This window comes from Chiloscyllium punctatum, chromosome 21 (genome assembly GCF_047496795.1).
Source record: "Chiloscyllium punctatum isolate Juve2018m chromosome 21, sChiPun1.3, whole genome shotgun sequence".
NCBI lineage: Eukaryota > Metazoa > Chordata > Chondrichthyes > Orectolobiformes > Hemiscylliidae > Chiloscyllium > Chiloscyllium punctatum.
This window is the reverse complement of record NC_092759.1, coordinates 4595200-4616325: the sequence shown is the minus strand read 5'-3', so window position 1 is coordinate 4616325 and position 21126 is coordinate 4595200. Positions and strand designations below refer to the sequence as shown.

Sequence of the window (21126 nt, the reverse complement as noted above, 5' to 3'; positions counted from 1 at the left end):
AAGCAGCAGTCAGCAGAGTTGGGCAGATGGGTGAACAGGAGGCACTGCGAGTTGAGACAGGCAATAGAACTATGATTGACACTGGCTCACGGAGAGTAGAATGTGATGGACCAACCAAGTGTGCGACAGAGTAGTCGGGTCTAGACTACAAAGACATGGATGAAGGCAGCAGTTGACTTGAGATGGGTGAAGATGAGCTGATTACAGAAATGGACACAGGTAGTTGCAATGGTGGCACACATGAATAAACATTGATGCCAGTAACAGCACACACATCATCATGGTAACTAAACAGTAGTGTTTAGGTCGGCCAGAGTGTCAGGATCACGCTACTCACATCCCCATGTCCCTGGCTTCACCCTCCGTCAATTCCTCCTCTGGACCAACAATTTTAATGCTGTAGAAATCCTCCTGGTGTTCCTCCCAGAACGTCTGGATGTGTTTCTCGTGGTAAACCTCCTGTTTGTAAACATATAGAATGGAGTTAAATTACAGATGCAGCATGGGGGCATCCTATGCGGCCTTTAACCTGGCACTGAGACGTTCGGGCCTACTTCAGGCCTAGTGGTGGGGAGCATTGGAAAGACTCTCGGTCGTCAGGCAGGCTGCTCGACAACAGGTGCCGTCACGGTCCCACCCAACGGCTTTCCTGTGCTGCAGCCAGAATGTGCAGGCCACGGAAACATCGTCAGCCACCCAAGCCCACTTATTCACCCCATGACATGATGCACTCAGGAATGTCACACATCCCACCCTCTTACTGCCCACCTCCCTCCAAAGCCAAGGGTCATCAATACCAGGGGCCTTGGGTATTGGTCAAATATTGCATGGGTTCTCCTCGGCCAAGAGGACAATGTGAAAACAATGCATTTGGATAGTGCCAATCACAAGCCTTGGGTCATTCCCCAGCATTTTGCAGCCAATTAAGATGTTGTAACACATGAAAACACAGCAGACAATTTGTACACAGCAAGCTCCCACAATCTCAATAACCTGCTTTATTTTACCTAAGAGAGAGAGAGAGAAGAGAGAGAGATGAGAGAGGAGAGAGAGAGAGAAGAGAGAGAGAGAGAAGCTCAGCCCTGACCATTGTCACCTCTTCTTCCACCTGATGGGACAGTCAGACTCTGTCATGGCACCTCTGACAGCACAGCTCAGTGACCACAACGAGGGTTTGACTTAGATTCTGGGCCTCAAGCTTTTTTCTTGCAATGGGGGCTCGAAACCCGTGACCTACAGAAGCAGGGTGAGCCATGATCGTGGCACGGAAGAGAAAAAGGTCAGCTTAATTGCTCTGCCCACCACCCTCCACATCTCCCAGTGGAGCGGGGAGGGATCTGGAATGCCAGCATCTCCAATGGATTCTAGTCCAGATCAGTCCCACCCACTCATACATTCTGGGCAAATCCAGCTCCCTGCGTACCTTGTTGTAGATGAAGAGGCTTCGCTGTTCTAGTGGGTATTCCAGGGCAGCAAGGCGTTCCAGAAATTCAGGGAGGAATGGAGTCGGCTGCAGGATGAAGACTGCAATCAGCACCTGAGGATAGTCTTCATCCTGAGGTGATGGACAAACAAGAGATTTTATAGGCAGTTGCACGGGATCGCAGACCATCCAAACCCTCCCACAAACTGTCACACTCACACACACACCGAGTCTATCTGCCCCTGTAAATACCGACACACTCTTCCCAGGGAACCCCTCCCCCTGCTCCCTGGGGACCCTCTGTAAATACTGACACCCTCTGCCCTCGCCACAGGCTCCCCCTGTAAACACTGACAGACTCTTCCCAGCGACCCCCTCTAGGTACTGACATGCTCCCCTCCCCAGGGAACCCCCCTGTAAAGACTGACACACTCCCCCGCCCCGGGGACCCCTTGTAAACATTCCCTCAGGTGTCCCCATGAGTATCGACACACTCCTGTAACTGTGCCGCCCCGCCAATTAGCATTTCTTTCTGCCAGCCACCCTTTCCAAATATTTAACCAATAGATTAACGACAGTAAATGGGACTGCTTTTCTCAAAATACATTTGTCTAAATTCCTCAATAATGTTTAATCCTGAATTTCTCGAAGTCAAGGAGCTGAATCATGAATTCCTCACAGCTGCTAGGCAGGTGGTTTGAACATGGCATAACACTTCAAAACGCTTCACAACTCCTGTGTTAAAACCAAAGCAGTCACGACTATGCATGGGCCTCTTCCTGTTGCCCTGGTAACCACTGCTTTATTGTTCTAAGCTGTAGCTGCAGTACATGTCTGAGCAACCAGCAATCCAAGATGCACAGCTGTATGAAGCTTTGTGCAGGATCACTGAGAATAGAAATTCCTTTCTTTCACCCTGCATCAATCTGCTGCTCTCATTTCAGTCAGCAAGGGAGGGATATAGAGAACAAAGAAAACACAGAGTGACACACAGTATGGTACACATGGACATATGTGACACGCGTATACCATGGCATAATGGCACCCCCAGTGACAGACATGCACACACAAAGACTTGAAACAAGCACACACTGACACACCATGAAATAAATGATGGTGAAAGAAATGAAATAAACTTGTATACACACACACGAAATAAATGATGAAAGACACTTTTACACACAGTGAAACACACACACACACACAAACGCACACATACACAGTGTCACACACAGCAACAAAAGATACAGACAGTGAAACAGACAAACACTAACATACAACAATATACATGGTGAATGACACAAAGGTAGTGACATGCACAGAGTAACATAGTGACACCCATACAATACATAAAGAGGCACACATGGTACACAGAGAGTACCACACAGAGGTGATAGTTGGATTTAACAGAGCCAGTAGATTTTATGTGCAGGGTATCCAAATTTGGCAGGATGTAAAATTTTGATTTCCTGAGGTGGATTTCAGACACCAAGTTTAAATTAGAGATGTGATCAGTATGGACTGAGAACTGGTTAATAGACAGAAAACAGACAGGAGGAATAAATTGGTCATTTTCATGTTGGCAGGCTGTGATTGCTATCACTGGGCTATCACAGGGATCAATGCATAGCCCCTAGCTATACACAATCTATATCTGGGATTTCGATGTGGGGATTAAATGCAATACTTCTACATTTGCAGATTACTGTAAGACAAGTTGGGAGTGAAAGTTGCTCAGACACAAAGATGCTGTAAGAGAATTTGGAGAGGCTGAGTGAATGGGAAAGAATCTGACAGATGGAATACAATGTGAAGGAACACGAAGTTATCAGAAATTCAGAAACACTTTTTAAACGGCAAGAACCTGGGAAGAGTTGAACATCAAAGAGATTTGGGTCTCCTTATTCGTGATTGATTGAAAGTTAGCACGCAGGTACAGTAAATAACTAAGACGACAAATGGTGTGACGGTTTGTATTAGAAGATTTTTCTAAACATTTGTATACAGAATGAGAATGTCGCTGGCAAGGTCAGAGATGTTTTTTTTAATATTCACTCATGGAAGGAGGACATCGCTGGCTAGGCCAGCATTTAGTGCCCATCTCTAATCACCCAGAGGGTGGTTAGGATCAAGCAAATTGCTGTGGATCTGGAGTCACATGTAGGCCAGAACAGGTAAGGATGGCAAGATTTCCATCCCCAAAGGACATTTGTGAGCCAGACGATTTTTTTTTGAAACAATAATAGATAGCGGTTGCACTGTTGGCATTAGACCAGCTTTAATTCCAGATTTCTTCCTGAATTCAAAATTTGACCGTCTGCCAATGTGGGAATCAAACACATGACCTCAGAATATTAGCTGGGGTTCTAATTACTAATCCAGTGATGTCGTCGCTACATACCACCTGTCTGTACAAGGAGTAACGAGATCTTACTGCAATAATAAAATGCCTTGAAAATTGTGTGGAATTTCATTTTCCTCAGCTACAGAATTATACACTTACCATTGAGAGAGCGCAATGAAGGTTCACTTCACTAAGGTTGTACTATGATGGAAGATTATATAGACTGGGCCTATACACTGATGTACAGACATATCTTGGGGTTCAAGACCATTGTTCCATGAAAATAGCCACACAAGTAGATAGGGTAGAAAAGAAGGCATATGGCATGTTTGGATTCATTGGTTGGGTGATTAAATACAAGAATCACAGGGCATCATGTTGTAGCTTTACAAGACTTTGGTTAGACCACACAAAGAGCATTGCGTTCAACTCTGGTTGCCACATTACAGGCTTTGGAGAGGGTGCAGAAGAGAATGCGAGGAGCAGGGAGAGGCTAGAAAAACTTGGGCTGTTTTCTATGGAGCAGCGGAGGCGAAGAGGAGACTTGATAGAAGTCTATAAAATTATGAGGGCATTGGTAGTGTTAACAGTCAGCATATCCCCCCCCCCGCCATCGAGTTGAAATGTCTAATAGTAGGGTGGGGGGGGCATGCATTTAAAGAGAGGGGGAAGTTCAAAGGAGATGTGAGGGGCAGGTTTTAAAGCACAGAGAATGGTAGGAGTCTGGAACAAACTGCCAGGTGATGGTGCAGGCAGATACGATAGGGATGTTTAAGGGGCTTTTAGATAAGCATGTGAATATGCAAGGATGGGGGGATATGGACCAAGGGCAGGCAGAAGGGATTAGTTTAATTTGGTACAACATCGTGGGCTGAAGGGCCTGTTCCTGTGCTGTACTATATTTGATACTCTATAGAACTTAGAAGAATGAAGGATTATCTTGTTTAAACATACTAAATTTTCACAGGGCTTGACAGGGTCGATGCAGGAAGGGTGTTTCCCACCGGCCTGAAGAGCACCGGCCTGTGGGCGGCACGGTGGCACAGTGGTTAGCACTGCTGCCTCACAGCGCCAGAGACCCGGGTTCAATTCCCGCCTCAGGTGACTGTCTGTGTGGAGTTTGCATGTTCTCCCCGTGTCTGCGTGGGTTTCCTCCGGGTGCTCCGGTTTCCTCCCACAGTCCAAAGATGTGCAGGTCAGGTGAATTGGCCATGCTAAATTGCCCATAGTGTTAGGTAAGGGGTAAATGTAGGGATATGGGTGGGTTGCGCTTCGGTGGGGCAATGTGGACTTGTTGGGCCGAAGGGCCTGTTTCCACACTGTAATGTAATGTAATGTAATCTAATCTAATCAGAAGCAGGGGCCAAAATCTGAGCATAAAGACACAGGTCATTCAGACCGAGGGGAGGAGGGATTTATTAACTTAGATGGCAGTGAATCATTGGAACTCTCAGCCTCAGAGGCTCGTGAAATCTCAGAAATTGAATGTTCAAGTCCGAGGCTGATACATTTTTACATATTAAGAACATCAAGGAACACAGGGATAAGTGCAGTAAAATGGTGCTGAAATAGAAGATCACTGAATAGCCCAGCAAGATCAAAGGGGGTGAATCTCTTCCTCCTCTTTGATTTCTTTATGATCATATATAAGGAGAGAAGCAGACAGTTAAATATGGAAATAGTGAGAGGTAGAAAATAAGCTGGATGTATATAACATAAGAGCCAAGTAAAGCAGAGGGGAAAATCAATGCAATAAAAGAGACACAAATAAACAGAAGGGACAAGGTTTTGGGGTTGTTGAGTGGGACAGGATGGACAGAGAGAGTGGCGGATGTATGTGTACATACACCCCCACACACAATGACACACAAGTGCATGCACTGTCACACATGGTAACACACACATGATGTTCACCTGTAGCTGTGTCAGGTCTAACAAGTCCTCATCACATATTCCACATCCAGTTTCGTGGTTCCAGGCATTCGGAATATAATTCCCCAAATAGTTCAGCTGCAGCTAGAAGGCGAGAAGGATGCTCAACAATTCAACTTGCAGCAACCAAGGTTCACAGAAACACACACACGTATCATTTAGGAATATGTCACAGGGAAAGGTGATTCACATTCACCTTCCTGACTTGCTTTGAGCCTCTTTTAGATGTGGAATTAATTAATCGCTTTGATTCACTCAGGTGTCAAGATGAAATTAGTCCAGTTCTGCCATGCTATCAGACTGAGTGACCCCTCAAAGTCAGATTTCAAAATACATTCACCCCTCTTCAAAACATCTCCTCTCCAATGACTGTACCCCTTTGTTATATACTACAGTCCTGTCTCTGCCAGTATAGTACCCCAGTGATATACAATGACAAATCTGTCCCCACCAGTACGGGTGGGCGGCACGGTGGCACAGTGGTTAGCACTGCTGCCTCACAGCGCCAGAGACCCGGGTTCAATTCCCGCCTCAGGCGACTGACTGTGTGGAGTTTGCACGTTCTCCCCGTGTCTGCGTGGGTTTCCTCCGGGTGCTCCGGTTTCCTCCCACAGTCCAAAGATGTGCAGGTCAGGTGAATTGGCCATGCTAAATTGCCCGTAGTGTTAGGTAAGGGGTAGATGTAGGGGTATGGGTGGGTTGCGCTTCGGCGGGGCGGTGTGGACTTGTTGGGCCGAAGGGCCTGTTTCCACACTGTAAGTAATCTAATCTAATCTAATCTAATCTAATCTAAAAAAATCCCCAGTTCTGCAACCGGCCTGTCCCCACCAGTACTGTACCCCAGTAATACACAGTGGCAGACCCGTCCCCACCAGTACTGTACCCCAGTGTTAAACAGTCACAGACCTGTCCCCACCAGTACTGTACCCCAGTGATACACAATGACAGACTTGTCCCCACCAGTACTGTACCCCAGTGTTATACAGTGACAGACCTGTCCCCACCAGTACTGTACCCCAGTGTTATACAGTGACAGACCTGTCCCACCAGTACTGGACCCCAGTGTTATACAGTGACAGACCTGTCCCCACCAGCACTGTACCCCAGTGTTATACAGTGACAGACCTGTCCCCACCAGCACTGTACCCCAGTAATACACAGTGGCAGACCTGTTCCCACCAGTACTGTACCCCAGTGTTATACAGTGACAGACCTGTCCCCACCAGTACTGTACCCCAGTGTTATACAGCGACAGACCAGTCCCCACCAGTACTGGACCCCAGTGTTATACAGTGACAGACCTGTCCCCACCAGTACTGTACCCCAGTGTTATACAGCGACAGACCTGTCCTCACCAGTACTGTACCCATGTGTTATACAGTGACAGACCTGTCCCCACCAGTACTGTACCCCAGTGTTTTACAGTGACATACCTGTCCCCACCAGTACTGTACCCCAGTGTTATACAGTGACAGACCTGTCCCCACCAGTACTGTACCCCAGTGTTTTACAGTGACATACCTGTCCCCACCAGTACTGTACCCCAGTGTTATACAGTGACAGACCTGTCCCCACCAGTACTGTACCCCAGTGTTTTACAGTGACATACCTGTCCCCACCAGTACTGTACCCCAGTGTTATACAGTGACAGACCTGTCCCCACCAGTACTGTACCCTAGTGTTATACAGTGACAGACCTGTCCCATCAGTACTGTACTGCAGTGTTAGTCATTAGATTAGATTCCCTACAGTGTGGAAACAGGCCCTTTGGCCCAACAAGTCCACAACGACCCTCCGAAGGGTAACCCATTTCCCTCTCACTATGAGCAATTTAGCATGACCAATTCACCTGACCTGCACATCTTTGGACTGCGGGAGTCCTCCCTTGAGACTCAACGCAAGTTTGGAAAGAAAGATATTGGGATCATTTGTTAGGTGTTTTCTTGTTGCTTACCCCTAATACCTTCCCAATGGTTTACCTAATCCCTCATTCATGACAGCGATTGAGCTAAGACCCAGTTACCTTGGTTGGCCCATTGCCATGGATGATGACTGGCAGCGTGTCCTGGGCTATGTTGCGGATTCTGGCTTTTCCCTTCTCAAACTTGATGACAACTTCGTCTGGAAGATGGTAGGACATGGGATGGTTAAAGCATCGAGACCCAACAGACAATAACACCACACATCAAACCATACCTGAATTACCAGTTCCTTGGTGTGGGAGTGGGGGAGCATTAATCAGGGGTGAGGAGAAAGTGTGACTTACTTTCAAGAAGGTTACACAGACCTAACATTTGCGATGATTTCCCATGATGGCCAAACTGCAGAAGAGGGGACCTCAACTCGATCGCAGGCTGGGGATGTATTCACACACAGAGGCACTTCAGGAGGTGGTCAAGGACTGAGCTGGGCCTCATATGCATTGGTGTTTTGAAGAATGAAAGGTGGTCATGTCGTACCAAAGATGATCCTGAGGGGGTTTAACAGGGTAGAAGCTGAGAGGACACTGCCTCTTCATAGTGAAACTTGAACCAAGGGGCACAAAATAAAGGGTCTCCCATTGAAGACGGGGATGAGGAGGAATTCCTTCTCTCTTAATACTTAAAATTCTCTCCCTCAGACAGCAGTAGAGGCTGGGTCATTGAATATATTCAAGGTGGAGTTATACAGATGAATGATTGTAGGAAGTGCAGTTAAGACCACAATCTGATCAGCCATGGTCTTACTGAATAGTAGAAAAGGCTGGAGGAGGTGGTGAATAGCCTATTTTTACTCCTTATGATCAAACCTTTCCGGATCCAACAAGAGTCTGGTTTTAATTCCCCGAAGGAACAGAAATTAACTTTAAGATGGGGCCAGGGAGGAGACACGGTGCAGTGAAGGGGGTGGCAGGCAAGGGAAAGTTGGAAGATCGAGAGCTTACCTAAAGCACCATTGAGGTTTTGAAAGATTGTTGATTGGTGATCCAGAGTCATCTTGTACTTTTCCTGCAGGGAAAAAAGAATTAATATTTTAGACTCTTACACGCTCAGTTAAGCATCTTTTTAAAAATTTTTTAAAGTCTAGCCATTGCAGAAAACAAGGTAGCTATGCGGTGCACAGCAGGATCTCACAAACAGCTCGCCAGATCGCTGATTTCTGTATTTAGCAACACTGGTCGGTGGGCAAATGTCTGCCCCAGGAGAACTGGGAAGAATCCTCAGCTCATTCCTCTATGAAATAAGCTGATGTGGGAGCTTTTACAACCCCATCAGAAGACAGATGGTGGGGGCCCATTGGTATAACAAGTCATTCAAAAGACGACTGCTCTGGGAGTGCATTCAAACCATGTTCTCTGTCCAGCCTCAGATCAGTGGACCCCAAAGATTGGAAAACCTCAGTGGTCAGACTGTGGGTTTTCGGGAGGTAGTAAAATGATTTTGGTTTGGCCTTGTTTTCTGTTCCCCGAACTCCCTGACTCACCCTCAGTTTGGGACTGAGATAAATCTTAGTGTAGAAAAGCTGGTCATCATCATCGTCCTTGAACTTCCACTGCTGGACAATGTCGTTGATGACTGGAGCATAGCCTATAAAACCTGCAGCAGAAACAGACCACAATGTGGTGAAAGGGAGAGGATGGGTGGGGGGAGAGATTGGAGGCGGTAAGGATTCAGATCCTCTTACAATTCACCAACTCCCTCATCTGGGCAGTCTGATTCACACACACACTCTCACAAACGCGAACCCATACATGCAATCTTAACACACACACACATACAGGCACCCACATGGGCAAGAACACAGATGCATCCACACACTCAACAAACACATTCAACACACACACTCAAGCACAAATATAGATAGATACACTCACACAGGTACATGCATGTCCATCAGTACATTCATACAGTCTCACACAAGGGGAAATATGAATCTAATGACCTATAATCAGAATCAGGGTGAGTGCGATACTAAACCTAAGTGTGTTAGAAGTAGAATAAACAGAAGATATTCAAGACACTGAGGAGACAAAAACAAAAGCAGACAGCCAACTATGACTGAGTGGCCAGGTCTGAAATTTCTTCTTCTGATCCTCCTATTGTCTCCTGTTAATATCAGGTACAAAAGATTACCATTTAGTGCTTTCCTTTTAAGCTCACCACACATTATTCTATTCTCACTTCTTTATTTGTTGAATTGGACTTCTCTTGTTAGCCTCTCCCTTGGGAGAAGACAAAACACAGGAACAGCTTTATGAGAAGTCTCTGGCCTTTCATAACCCAACCACCAGCTGCCTGTCATCTTCCATCCAGCTGAGGTTTACTGGTATATACATCGTGTGATGGGTATCCCAGTACACAATCAACATGACGTTTTTGCGACCTCCCCATTCCCTCAGGCAATCGACATTTAGAACATTTCCAATGCATTTCGCCCCCTTACAAAAGGCAATAGAAACCACGACCCTTCCTCTTCTGTTGATGATTCCTCCAGTCATTAACTTAAAACTGAGGATGATTCTATTACATTGTTAAAGGGGCAGAGAAGTCTGGATAGTGTATGTTTTATTAAGAGATTTCTTTTTAAAAGAAAACGTATTTTTATGTTTGAATACATTGCAGAACACATTTCTTGGGACCAGAAGAATCAATTTTACTCCCAACACAGTAAACTTTCAACTTTAATACCAACATACAACTCATTCAACGGAGTTTTCTTTTCCAACCTATGTATGTTGCTGGTAGTAGTGCAACTGGGAGCCCAGCTTGATCTCCAGGTTTCATCTGGGAAATTCTGAGCCCATCAGTGGCTGAAGGGTTAGAGAGTTGTACATCAAAACCTGCAGAAGAACAAAGCACTGGAAGGCATGGTAAGTTGTTTGGAGAGGAGCACGAAGACAACTCCTGGTTCTTCGAGGCCTGTTCCATTGAAAACAGACAAGGTGATTGGGAATTGCTGAAGGACATGGAGTTCAATAAGGGGAAAGTGTGACATTGTTGACTCTAAATCCAGGAACGAACAACTGGAATAACTTCAATAATCCCAGCCTCCAGTGCTCTCTGCGGAAGTGAATTCCAAAAATATGCAACCCTCCAAGGCACACCCATCTTCATTAAGTGAGAGATTTATTTTGAAAGTATGTTCCCAATTCTAAATGATGTTGTGGAGGAGCAGAGGGTTTCAGGAATCCAGGCACAGCGATCACTAGAACTAACTGAAAACAGGAGGTCTTGCCTGGCCCCTGACCTCCCTGAACCTCATCGAAAACCCATGATTCATGAACAATAAAAGCATTAGAAACAGGAGTCATAATAGGCCATTGGCCCCAGCTCAGCCAATCAGGAAGCTGGATGATCTGACTGCAGTCTTAACTCAACTTCCCACTCTGATCAAATTTGTTTAACTCAGTCCTGAATGTATTCAATAATCCCAGCCTCCAGGGTTCTCTGCGGAAGTGAATTCCAAAAATATGCAACCCTCCAAGGCACACCCATCTTCATTAAGTGAGAGATTTATTTTGAAAGTGTGTTCCCAATTTTAAACACAATCGCGATGCAGGGTTCAAAATAAGCAGGACCAGCAGGTGAATCCGTGGAGCCAGGTAAGGAAAGTGAACTCCCGGAATGGGAGTAGTCATTGAAGCAGCCTGTGACGGAGTTGTTTTTGAAGGAGTTCCAAAGTTAAGTCTCCAAAAGAAAACAATTGGAATTCCTTGGAAAGTTTTAATGAGTTTTCATAACTACACCGTGTCATTAAGTCTGAGGGGTTGCTGGAAAAGCACAGCAGGTCAGGCAGCGTCCAAGGAGCAGCAGAATTGAGGTTTCAGGCCAGAGCCCTTCATCCTGATGAAGGATTCCGGCCCGAAAGGTTGATTCTCCTGCTCCTCGGATGCTGCCTGACCTGCTGTGCTTTTCCAGCAAAACACTCTTGACCGAATGCAGGTTTGCTGGCTGAGCTGAAAGGCTCATTTCCAGACATTTCGTCACCCTACTAGGTAACAGCTTCAGTGTGCCTCAGGCGAAGCACTGAACCTTCCAGCTCAGTGAGCAAACCTACATCCAGAACCTCAACCTGAGCTTCAAAACTCGCTAACACTCTTGACTCTGACCTCCAGCAGTAGCTGACCTCACTTCCTCTGGGTTGCTGATACATGTGTGGGCTCTGACTGGACCACTTTTGCCATTTGATATGCTCTGAGGGTGTTCAACTACTTTGTCTAGTTACCCATATTTACCTCAGTAAATGTGAACTTCTATCTTGTAGCAAATTGTTCAACGTTTACAGCAAAGTTTATTGCTGTTTGTCCAAAACCATGGAATCTTGTGGCATGTACTTGAATCTCACACTTTGTCTACTTACACGAAACAGTACTGAAAGTCATGGATCATATCACAGATCTGGCAGTCTGCTAACATAAATGAAGTTCAGTAACCATGTTCGGGACAAACATGCAGCCATTTAGCACAGAGTAAGATCCCAAATAGCAATGTCTGACCTGTATTGTTTTTAGCTCCTTTTATGATCTTAGGACTTCACATAATACTTTACAGTCAACGAACCAGCTTGAAAATCTAGTACCAGATATAATGAAGGAAATGAAGGATACATGATTAACTATGTTAGAGGGGGTTATGAGGAAGTAGAATCAAAAGACTAGAACCAAATTGGACAGGGCTGAAACACCTCTGCACATGAAGGCTAGTGAAAGTTTGGAAACCTTCTTGGCACTACATTACTAGCAAGGTTAGACCAATTGTTAAAATTAAGTCTAAAAGATGGAGATTTTAAGGGCAGCAAAAAGCACAGTAAATGCTAGAGATTGACCAGCTTTATGCACGTGCAATGGAAATTCATTTGCTGTGACTTCACTGTTCCACAGAAGGATTTTCTGTGCCAATTCAATTTAGAAAATAAAAGTCTTTCTTGTGTGTTGTGGCTTTAAATTAAATGGAGGGCAATGACTGTTGAGGGTTTTGATGAATTCTTCTACTTCTGCTTCTGTGTGAATCCAAGTCAACACAAACTTAGAAAGTAATGTTACTACATGATTGCTTCAATTAATAAAAGAGCAAATGGAAATAGAAAAGGGATGAAGATCCAACAAATAAAGCTGTCAAAGTCAAAGATCAGCCCTTCATAAAATGTCAAGAGTCCTCAAGGCTAAAAAAAAATATGGACCCCTGGCATTGGGAGAAACATTCTCTCAGTGTCTGTCCTGTCATGACCCCTCAGAATCTTACATATTTAAACAACACCTCATTCTTCTCAACTCCAATGAATATGAGCTCAACCTGCTCAACCTTTCCTCATAAGACAAGCCCTTCAACCCAGGAATCAGCCCTAGTGAACCGCTGCTAGTACAAGTTTCCTAATTAAGGAGACACAAACCGCATTTGATACTAAAGGTGTGCCTTTTGCCAAAGCCCTGGTGCAGTCCCAGCAAGACTTCCTTACATTTATACTCCATCCCCTTTGCAGTAAAGCCCAACATCTCATTGCCTTCCCCATTATTTGCAGTATCAGAACATTAACACCCTTTGAGTCGGGTGTAAGGGCACTCAGATCCCACTGTACCAAAGCATTCTGCAGTCCAGCTTAAATATGTTCGGTCTTTTATCCTGTCTTTTCGACAGGATAATGCCCTTCATCTATTGTGATATCCTTTGCATCACAATATCCATGAACCACACCCCCACTTGCAACTGTGCAATGACTAAGGCAAATTTTAAAAATGGTAAACCCAAGGAACTAAAACAAAAAGATGATAAATCCCTCTCCAAATCCATCTCCACATGGATGGAAAATGATCCAAGCCTTGCATCATCTTAGAAACGTATGTATATCTCAACCAAATCAGCCCCAGAATGACGCTCCACCACCGTGTTCTCATTGATCAGGTCTTAGTAGCCCAGGTAGCTATGAAGCAGGGAATGCTATGGGTCTCTTCTGTAGCTTCAGCATCACCTACATAAAACGCAGACATGTATAGGTGGAGGAATTTGTGTCCAACGCAATCTCGAGAAATTGAAAAGAAACCTACCAAGGGATTTATTTGTTGGCATTAAAGTTGACAGTTGTGCATTTTGGTATTAAAAGTCAAACATTCTGCAGGTTCATTTTGAAATTGATGCACTTGCACAGAGACAACTTTCAGAGGGTTGATAAGGGGAAAAAAAAGCCAAAAATAAAATCTTACCTCCTGAATTGAGGTATCGCTTCCCGTTACGGACTGGTGGATACTTATCCGCCAGGGCCTCGTCCGGCCAGATAAATCCTTCTGCCGCAAAGACCACCTTGTGGTTAAATAGTATGAACTTCTTCAGCAGTTCCAGGGGAGAGCCAGCAAAGATGACATCATAACTGTAGGGAGGGAGAAGTGCATCGATGACATCATTAGCAGGAGACAAGACTAAACTGTGACAAATATCAAACTTAAATCACAGAAACAAGCCAGTAAGCTCATCTGTTCCATGCTGGTGTTTAGGCTCCTTAGCAGCCTCTTCCCATACCTCGGTAATCTCACCCTATCGACATATCTTTCTATCCCTTTCTTCCTCATGCGCCTTGTTCCAAGCATGAACAATAGACCTGGATGCCAGAGGAAAGGTGAAAGTGGATTCTCTCGACATCAACAGAGCATTCTACTGAGTGTGGCATCAAGGAGCCCTTTGCAAAACGGGTCAATAGGAATCGGGGGGGGGGGGGGGGGAGAGAAAGCTGTTCAGTGACTGGAATTTTATTTTGTTCGCTCGTGTGATATGGACATCTCTGGCTAGGCCAGCATTTATTGCCCATCCCTACTTGCCCAGAGGGAAGTTAAGAGTTAACCACATTTGTGTGTGTCTGGAGTCACATGTAGGCCAGATCAGGTAATGACATCAGATTTTCTTCCCTAAAAAAGGACATTATAGAACCAGTTGGGTTTTTCCTGACAATTGACAATGGTTTCATGGTTATCAAGAGACTCTTAATTCCAGATTCTTAATAGTCTAGCAATAATACCACTCGGCCATTGTTCTCCCCATTGTCGTTGGACCAATATTTATTCCCCAACACCAAACTAAATTGCAGTCTGTGGAAGTTTCCTATGTGTAAATATGCTGCTGCCTAACTGAACCTTGCCTATCTAAAAGGTCCCTGGTTTAACCTCACAGCTGAAAGGTGGTTCCTCTGATAGTGCAGCACCCCCTCAAGCATGTGGAATGGAATTCAAACCCATGACTTTTGATTCAGAGGGGAGTGTGGCTGCTGGATGACCACGGGTTGATCTGGTTGACACTCCTTATGAAGTGCTGAGGCCTAATCCAGAAGAGAATGCCGCTATCCACATGGCAACATCACAACTAGTAAACCAGAGGCCTAGGCTAATGCTATAGGGACCTGGGTTCAAACCTCTCCATGGCAACTGATGGAATTCAAGTTCAAGTTAAAATCCCGAAGTTAAATGCTACTCTCACAAATGACGATAATGATGACGATCATCAATTTCTGTAAAACCTAATCTGGCTCACTAATGCCCTTTAGAGAAGGAAATCTGCATTATAATACATAGCCTACATGTGACTCCAGACCCACAACAGTGTGGTTGACTTTTAACCGCCTTCTAAAAGGACCAAGAGTGAAATTCAGTTCAAAAGCAATTAAGGACAGCCAACAAATGTTAGCCTCGCCAGCAAAACACACATCCCAAGGAAGAGAAAGATAAAGCTTTCAGCTTATGAGTGGAGAGAGGGAATGTTAAGCAGGACAAGAACCAGTCCCACTTAATTAAGACCAAAGAACTGGTGAAGAGGGTTTAATTCTTTCCTTGGCTACAGATGTGAACTCTCCTTGTTCTTGTACCTTGTATCCTATTACAAACCTAGAACAAAATAAACCAACCCATTCACTGCTAAACAATCATAGGTACTGGTTCCCATGGTTTCAGAGTCCAGTGTCACAGTTGGGGCAGATGGTATAATTTTACACAGAAATCTCAATAAGATTACTAAATAACGACCTTTTCTTTAAAGAAAGATGCACTGTTTTTTCTGACATGAACTGCATGGTCAAGATTCCCCAAGTGTCCCATTCCACTCTTTCTGCCTGAGGCCTAATCTAGTCAGGGCCCAACTTCCTGCTATCCAGTATGGGCTTGGATGGTTTATCACAAATTTCTCATCAACAAACCTAGGGCACTGTAGACAGAGCTTTACTCAGTATCTAACCCTGTGCTGTCCCTGTCTTGGTAATGTTTCATGGGGACAAAGCAAAAGGAGCTTCATTTCATTCTGTATCTAACCCCATGCTGTACCTGTGATCAGAGTGCTCCATTGCGACAGAGCTGAAGGAGCTTTACTTTGTACCTAACCCTGTGCTGTACCTGTCCTGGGAGTGGGGACAGTGCAGAGGGAGCTTTAAAGATACAAAGTGTATTCTTCCACTTGCCTTGTGGCCAATATTAATCGCTCACTTGATCGTTGTCACAGACTACTTGACCGCTGTCGTACTGCAGTTTATGAAGTTAAAAATCACACAACAGCAGGTTATAGTCCAACAGGTTTAATTGGAAGCACTAGCTTTCAGAACGCTGCTCCTTCATCAAGTGGTTGTGAGCAGTGCTCCGAAAGCTAGTGCTTCCATTAAACCTGTTAGACTATAACCAGGTGTTGTGTGATTTTTAACTTTGTACACCCCAGTCCAACACCAGCATCTCCAAATCGTGACTACCATCAGCAGTTTATGAAAGCATGCTGTGTTCAAATTGGGTGGCATGTTTCTCATGTTACAACAATGATTAAAACAAATCTGGTCCCCTTCAATCTTAAATGCAAACAATCAGGAAGCGCTAAGTTAAAATGCAGATTTTTTATTATTTCAAAGAAAAGCGTTCCCCTGCCACCTCTACAAAATGATTTTTTAAAAAAAAATACAATACCTAAACTGTGGGGCCTCCAAAGCTGGTGAGAACGATTCTATTTCTCACTATGTACCTAAGACCATAACATGTAGAAGTAAAAGTAGGCCATTCAGCCCATCACCATTCAATAGCTGATCTGGCCATCCTCAACTCCACTTTCCTGCCTTTGCTCCATAATCCTTGAATCCCTTACTGGTTAAAAACCAGTCAGTCTCAGCCTTGACTTTGAGCCACTGGATTCAGCTAAGCGTGCTATTCAAAGATCCTCTTGTCAGTTGTTGAAAGTCTGGATTCAGGATGCCCACCAGCAGCCCAGACCACAATACATGTCTTGAGCCCAGATTTTCTTTATTTTTTCGATGCCCATTCAGGTACAGACATCATGCTAAACTTGAGGATTTCTAGGAATGAGGAGGTTCTGCCAACCAGCTACAATGAGTGCTTCTCTCCTGCAGGGAAGGAGAGTCAAAGGTTTCACTCTGTTTCGCCCTTTGCACTGCCTCGGATCCTTGTTGGTGTCAGATTGTCAACTCTTCAGGATTTGCCTGTATCCTCCAGGAATCGAACATCCTGCACACTGTTGTTATGTCCAATTCTTTTGAAAAATCACAGTTATATTAAGTGTAATTTTAAAAATATTTTCTTTGGACATTGCTTTTTATCTTATTGAAAACGAGGGGTCAAAAAAAAAAGGCTTTTTTAACTCTCCATAAAGCATTATCCAAGTGGGACTTTGCTTTCCTGTCGGTCTGGAAAGGCAATGAATGACAAGATGGATGCATTGGCAATGATTGACTGAAGGACAGGATAAAAGCTCCAAGAGTATGTTCAGATGGTAACCCCTACTTTGGTCTCTTCCACGGTGCACACACCTCATCAAGTTCCTGTTTCAACACCTTCCTGAGCAGCAGCCCACCACCCCACCATTCCCAAGCTTGTTAGCAATTCTGCTGCTCTAGTCCGAACCCACAGCAAGACTCCATCACCTCCTTGCTCTCTGACCTGGATTATTTCCATTCTGGCAACACTTTGATTTTAAATTCTCATCCAGTTTCCAAATCCCCATCTACACCAATCCCACACCCACATCTATGTCTCTGTACCTTCCAATCTCCATAACTTTCCACGTCCTGTGCACGGCGCTCCCCCCCCCCCAACCCCCGACTACCAATGCCATCCTTCCAGCCCCTTAAGAATGTCCCCAGGCTCCCAAATTCTATGCATTCCTGTTGCAGCAATACTTTCAACTGCTTGTGGCCCTGGGCTCCAGAATTCCCTCCCTAGCCACCAAACTGAAGGTCTACATGGATCCAGGACTCTAGTATAGTAACCAGTTTGTGTGGGTGGAGAAACAGAGCTTTCGACCATGCTCAGGGCCTCCGTGTTGGGCACTTGCAACTTAGCTTCAGAATGTAGTACATTCTAGTCCCTCTCCAGAGACCGGAAGACAAAAATCCAAGGTGCCATTTGCGGTGCAGTTGGAGATAACTGCTGCTGAAAGGGGACACCACTTGATCAGGGCAAACCTGAGCCTCTCTCTTCCTATTCCTGATGAAGGGCTTTTGCCCGAAACGTCGATTTGCCTGCTCCTCGGATGCTGCCTGACCTGCTGTGCTTTTCCAGCACCACTCTGATCTAAACTCTAGTTTCCAGCATCTGCAGTCCTTACATTTGCCTCTCTCTGCCCTGTCAGGTGGATGTAGAAGATACCATGACAGTTATCTGAAAAGCAAGGGAAGTCTTCCCAGCATTCTAGTGCAATATTTCTTCTTCAACATCAGCAAAATGTAGAAAATTGAGGGAACGATCTGATCAAGGTATATAAAATGATTAAAGGACTAAATAGGGTCCATAGAGAAGCTAGATTTGTATCTGCTACAGATTAGAAGAGCAGGTTCGAGGCAGCTACTCCTGCTCCTAAGTTGTATGTTTGTAAATTATTTTATCCACAGATGGGAAGTAGAGCCTTCAAATTCAAGCTAGGCCATTCAGGGTGATGTCAGGTGATGTTTCCAGTAAGATAGCAGCAGAGTAGGATGCTCCAGCTGGTGCTCCTCTGCTCCACCTGTTCATCTAATTTTTCTCTCTTTATTCTCTCTCTCCTCTCGGTCTCGGCCACACAGGCCTGGCCTCCGAAGCAGGCACGCCAGCGACCAGTGTGGAAGCATGGCAGCAGTGGCTCAGTGCAAAGCATGGTGACATCCAGCGGTCAGATCATGTGGAGGCCATCTTACGCTGGTCTGCTGCGAAGAGCCCTTGGAGACAGTCTTTTCGTCTTTCCTTCTTGTTTCTCTGACCTACGGTTATACTGTGTATGGCTGCAGCGTACCTTTTTTCCCTTTGTTTCTCTACTCTGTAACTCAGGATCGTACCTAAGCAAATTTGTACCTAAGATGGCATTGTCAGTGGCAACTTATAAGTTTTTCACTGTACTGATTCCCATACAAGCGACAATAAAGCTAATTCACCCATTCATTCAGGAGGCATTTCTTTGCAGCAAAGAGAGTGAAGAATCTGGAACTCTCGCCCCACACCCCTTACAAAAAGCTTGTGAAGCTGGGCAGGGGAGCAGGAGGGGACAGCTGGCACTTTCAAGACTGAGGTTGGTATATATTTCTTCAACAAAGAATGCCGAATCTGTCGTAGAAGGTAACAGTTCTGGAATCCGCATTAAACCACCCAATCTGATGATATCATACAGTCCTGGAGTGGCAGGGGATGTAAAGTAAATCATTTTAGGACGTTGAGGAATGCAGACTTACAGTCACTGATCTCCTCATAACCTTGGTCACAGTGTTATCTTGCAGCTGATTGCTATCATGCAACAAAACCGTACCCTGTTTAACAGTCTCTTCTTGCTTCGACTCAGTTGTGGTTTTTCTTGCTACCACTATAAACTAAATAGGCTCTTAAACCTGACAGTTTGAGAGAATCAATCTAGCCAAACTAAAATAGCATAAGAGAGAGAGTAAGAGTGGGAGAGAGTGTGTGTGTGCATGTGTGTGTGTGAGAGAGAGTGAAAGCGTGTGAGAGAGAGAGAAATGATGAATGAGTGAGTGAGTGTGAGTAAGAGAGTGAGAGAGAGTGGAAGCATGAGTGAGTGGGTGAGCGAGGAAGTGAGAGAATGAGTGTGTGTGTAAGAGAGTGCTTGAGAAACTGAAAGCGTGTGAGAGAGAGAGGGAGAGAGAGACAGACAGTAAGAGAAGATGCACCTATAAAATTGCTTTCTATTAAGTTCTATGAGGGTTGAATGGGGCCATGTGTTCTCTTCCTCAATTACAGCACTCACATCTCCAGCTTGGAGAGGGACTTAGGGAACACTCATTTTAACTTTGAATAGGTGCTCACTTGTGTTGGAGTTGCTTGTGTTCAAACAGATCTATGTAAAAGTCAACTGAGTTCACTGACGTGAAAGCCAAACTTTGTTTGTACCAGCCCCAGCATCCCCCTTCACACTCTCAACACCCCACCCCCTCAAAAACTTTCTCCTTCTAGCATTCCATTCCAAGTAATTGCACAATTTCCGTCTTTCTTTTTAAAAGTAAGGAAGCCTGCACTTCTAGATCGCCTATCACAACATCTTGCAGACAAGGCAGCATTATTTTCAAATGCAGTCACTGTTTTGGGTTACAAATGCAGCAGTCAATTTACACAACAAGATCCCAAGCAGCAAAGAGAAAAAAAACCCATCTGTTTTAGTGATCACGATCTAGGGACAAATATAGGAACCAGCTGCCTAATCCAGTCCTTCCTTGAAATAGAAGCTGTCAGATCTTTAATATCTTCCACAGGAGGAAGACAGTTGCTCTGTTCTAAGATTTGATTTGAAAGACAACACTTCATAAAAAAAACCCTTGCTCAATTCAATGAATCATATGCCAATTCAAATTAATCCCACTGCCCTACTCTCTCTCCACAGCCTTGTGTCAATCTAAATGAATTCACTGTCTTGCCCTGTTGTCGTGGTCCAATATCAATTCAAACTAAGGGTCCCTCGACCCAAAACTTTCACTCGGATTTCTCTGCACAGATGCTGCGAGACCTGCTGACCTTTTCCAACAGTTTCGGATTTTGTTTCAATTCAAACTAATTCACTGCCCTGCTCGCTCCCCACAGCCAGTATCAATCCCACTGTGCCACTCTTCCCCTCAGTCAATATCATTTTCTACCTCGGTGTCCAATGTAAATTTTTGTTTAGAAGTTCAACCCAAGGCTACCTCAAATTTCTGCCAGGGGTTTTCCCTGACTGAGTAAATTCTCTGTGTTAAAAGAGCCCTTGGACCAAGAACAGAAGCCACATTTTTGGCACTGGGATCCGAGACAAAACCAACTGGGCACGGACACAACTGGACACAGCCACTGGGTACCGAACACACGGGTACTGAGTTACATGCCAAGCAGAAAGTAACAAGATCAAGTTGCACTTAGATGCCGAGATAAACTGCTCAAAGCAGTCAAACCTGGCAGGAATGCACATCCTTTCACTGATTCAATATCAAGATTCTGTGTCATTAACAGTTACTGCTTCTCAATCTGATTTGAAATGTG

At 44.8% G+C, this 21126-nt stretch overlaps 1 protein-coding gene across 1 annotated transcript in view; it reads right to left on the bottom strand.

The window, feature by feature from the left end:
- The window catches only part of LOC140492538 (multifunctional procollagen lysine hydroxylase and glycosyltransferase LH3-like), a 79535-nt gene that overhangs the window by 28759 nt on the left and 29650 nt on the right, over positions 1-21126 (bottom strand). The window contains exons 4-10 of the mRNA XM_072591477.1: positions 13876-14039; positions 9162-9274; positions 8623-8686; positions 7723-7820; positions 5682-5783; positions 1424-1555; positions 338-459 (exon numbers count right to left, since the gene is read on the bottom strand). Of these exons, the coding sequence (XP_072447578.1) occupies positions 338-459; positions 1424-1555; positions 5682-5783; positions 7723-7820; positions 8623-8686; positions 9162-9274; positions 13876-14039 (795 nt within the window). The remainder of the gene's footprint in view (positions 1-337; positions 460-1423; positions 1556-5681; positions 5784-7722; positions 7821-8622; positions 8687-9161; positions 9275-13875; positions 14040-21126) is intronic.